The 3,445-nt window shown below is 46.6% G+C and overlaps 1 protein-coding gene across 1 annotated transcript; it reads right to left on the bottom strand.

Moving 5' to 3' along the window:
• Window positions 1-259: 259 nt before the first annotated feature.
• PPTG_01089 (hypothetical protein) lies at window positions 260-1,039 on the bottom strand. Its single transcript, XM_008892688.1, has one exon. It carries the CDS (start codon window positions 914-916, stop codon window positions 395-397), a length of 522 nt encoding a protein of 173 aa, XP_008890936.1. The 5' UTR covers window positions 917-1,039; the 3' UTR covers window positions 260-394.
• Between the last annotated feature and the right edge of the window lie 2,406 nt (window positions 1,040-3,445).

The raw sequence follows: 3,445 nt of genomic DNA, 5'->3' as shown, positions 1-3,445 counted from the left end.
CCCCCCCCCTCTCCCTCCCTCCCTTTCTGTATGAGAAAATCAATAATAAATTCTGAAAATGAAGGACATGTATGAATTTCCAAAATAGGGACCTGTCTCTTAGTCAGTTCACGTTTTTCCAGACGTCATGCTAACCAATCCACCCGCCCTTGTGTCCGTCTTTCAGCGCGGATTTATCGAGCCTGGTGGATCCCGCGTAGCCGAGTTCTACTTTCTGCGGCTATTAATGTACATTACTTCGACGATAAAAGAGGTATATTAGAGTTTACCAGTATAGTAAAGCTTACTACCAAAATTAAACGAGAAAAGGTAATTTTGACAACATGCCAACTCATCAGATTTGACTTCACATTTTAATACGGTGCGCTGTAACATACACCATATCATCAAACGCCTACGCCACCGGAGTAATACTCGTCCAAATGGCACCCACCGAGTCGAGTTCCTTGCCACAAGTGCCAACAAAACCACCTAGCTGGTAGCCCGCGGGAGCTGAATCCTTGCCGATATCCTTCGTGGGACTGCCACCAGAGATCGTTTTGCCCGAGCTCGTGGTAAACTGAATATACTTGATCCGTGTGTGGCTGTCCTTCTCGCCCCAGTGTGCCTCAATGCCCGTGATGAACTCACCTGCGCCGAGAGTGAGTGTGTTGGGGTCACCACCGCCGCCGCCGTGGTACAAGGTAGACTTCTGACCGGACGGGTCGGTGATATCGAGGCTGACGGCATTGACGCGCTCGCCAGTGCGGATAGTGATGGCTTGCACGGTTTGTCCGGACGAGGCGATGTCCAAGTCCGAGTATTTCGTGCCATGAGGCCCACCGAACGTCTGACTCAACTGAACGCCGTTCTCCAAAGCGGTAGCGACACCCGCGCCCAGCGCCACCGTCATAAGCACTTGGAAGATTGCTTTCATCGTTGTTGCGTGTTTTCAGAAGAAGGGGGAATTGAAAATGAGTCGAAGTCTCGCGCTGGCCCCGGCACGACTCATCGCACTAGATCGATCTTTTCTTTCTCTCTTTATCCTCACCCTTCTGGTACACGCCCCTGCATGCACATGTAGCACTTTGAAGAAGGTAGAAGCCTGGCTCGAGTTTTCGACGCCGAAATCGCTGCATCGCCTGCACGATTTCAACTGGCAAAATTGAGCCTTGTTAGGATAAGCAGGTACGATTTGTCGTGGCTAATCCGGTTTGTTTGCGCGCATTCACGTTCGTACCAAATTATGAATCGACGATGAGATGAGCACAGCTTAGGATAAAATTTAAAATTTCTCCATTTTTTTAATGTTCAAGCTTCATTAGCTATTAATAAATGGTGTACTGACGATATACATCAAACATAGCGGGAGACCATAGGTTTTTTGCTCGATGGAATATTAGATCGCTTTTCTTTTTAGCGTCTACTTAGCGCAAATTTGCCGCACTACAAGACACGACCGAAATTACAGAATGCAACGTTAAAACAGCTGTGCTCACTACAATCAGATCAGTTCTTCTTGTCTAAGTGAGAAATTAATTCAGCAGCGTGCAGTTTGTCTCCTTGCATGAGCAATGAGTGTATATGCACATTTACTTGCCAAGTAGAGCAAAGTCGTGACGTCTCTGAACCAGTACATCAGTACACTGTTCACGCCACATGTAGTTAGATCTACCTGCCATTTAGAAGTGCTCTAATACGGGGGCGCTTAGTTCTGCGTCTGTGTCGCAAAGAAACCTCAAGACACCATTCAAGGGCCTGCAAGAAAGGCGGCCTGAAGTCGCTGTCTACGACGCAAGGTTGCATTTTGCCGATGGCATCGGCTTTATTTTCCTGGCCGATTTGCAGACGCTATCGCAATCGAAAAATGTTGCGGTATACTACGTATACAATTTTGTAGAAACACAAAATCGGATACTATTATACGGAGCATGGAATCACTCCTATTCGGCTATCGGTGGTGCTTCGAGGTACAAATATTCAGCTGTAGTACGAGCTCGTGGGACGAAAGAAGACACACCGTCTGGAACCTGTCTTGACCACACTATTTTGCCTGATAGTAAGGCACCCCATTGAAAGTAGTCTGCCCCTGACGTTTATCTAGACGTAGACAGACCAGAATTTTGGGTTATGCACTTTATCACCGCTATGTTTTATGTTCTTTACGTGTGCTGCAAGCCCCAACAGTGTAATACAAATCAAATTTCACTGTAAATAAATAAAGCAGGTCACGGGGTATTGGCTTCGATTGACATGGAGCCCTTCTTTGCCAAAGGTCTGATGTTGCTTTATTTATTGCCACCTTCGCAGGCCTCCATGTATAGCTGGACTCGCATTTTCCCAGCCCTTCTCACTCTGACACGAAAAGCAGCGACAGCAGTTAGAGTTAAAATTTCGTGAGCAAGCGGTCATTGCGCCTGTTGTTCGGATATTGTCCGGATAATGGATGCCGATAAAGCCGAATTATTTCGCAGATTCTGCCGATTGGCAAAAAAAAAAAAAAAAAAAGCATAAAGCCGACACAGCCGCGGCAAAAACCAACCCTGTACGACGAGCTTCTCTCTACCACTTAGCGACAGGACTCGATGAGACTACGGTACTTGCCGACGGCTGACATGACATTTGGTCTATCTGCGGTTCCGACTAAGCTACGATAAATTCCAAAGCACACCAAAGAAAAGTTACGGGGATTCCGTCAGACATTCTTTATGTCACGTACTGCCCAACTGGCGCCAGATTCTGCCCGACTCAGTCTGAAACTGGACTACGCACTCTGCGTTATCTGGAAAGTTAGTGTTTTTTTATCTATACAGTTCGCCTCAGCAAGTATGCGACTTCCATCGTTCGGTTGGCGGCAAACCAACGTAGCAACAATCCTGATGCAAGGAGTCCGTACGTTGAGCCAGTTGAGTGAATTATCTGAGACCTACTTGCGAATCGATAGTGTCCACAAAATGGCGCAAATGAAGTATCATAGCCGTGAGAGCCCCGGCGTTTAACTTACACGGACAGACCTAGATCCTGGCTAGTAAAAGAAGAATGTCAAGACTATGGTAGATCAAATGAGCTCAACAATTTATTCGGCGTACAAAGGGGTACCCCAGCGTGGGCCAACCTGGAAGCTGTCAAACTGCTAATGAAAACAAACACTACTGGAGAGCTAGATGTCAAGTCGCGTTTTATTATTTTTTTTTGCAAAAGGTTTCTATGGGAAAACATAAAGACCACTTTACCACCATCTGTACGGTTAGCGCTCGTGCAGAAGCTATTGATGGCAGCAAAACCTTTTTTTTTCTTTCTCAATTCACAGCTGAAGTCACCAGTGTTTCACGTGTTGACTCATATTCGGAACCTCTCTTATTAATATCAACGCGCAGTCGCCCATTCTCAAAAGCATAGGTCATTGTGTTCCGCTGGTGTCTTATCCCACTGAGGGTCCTCACAGGTCGACCACCAGCGGTAATGA

The sequence above is a fragment of the Phytophthora parasitica genome (genome assembly GCF_000247585.1).
Source record: "Phytophthora parasitica INRA-310 unplaced genomic scaffold supercont2.1, whole genome shotgun sequence".
In the NCBI taxonomy this organism is placed as follows: Eukaryota; Oomycota; class Peronosporomycetes; order Peronosporales; family Peronosporaceae; genus Phytophthora; species Phytophthora nicotianae.
Note: the sequence above shows the minus strand (reverse complement) of the source record. Positions and strands in the feature narration are given on the sequence as shown.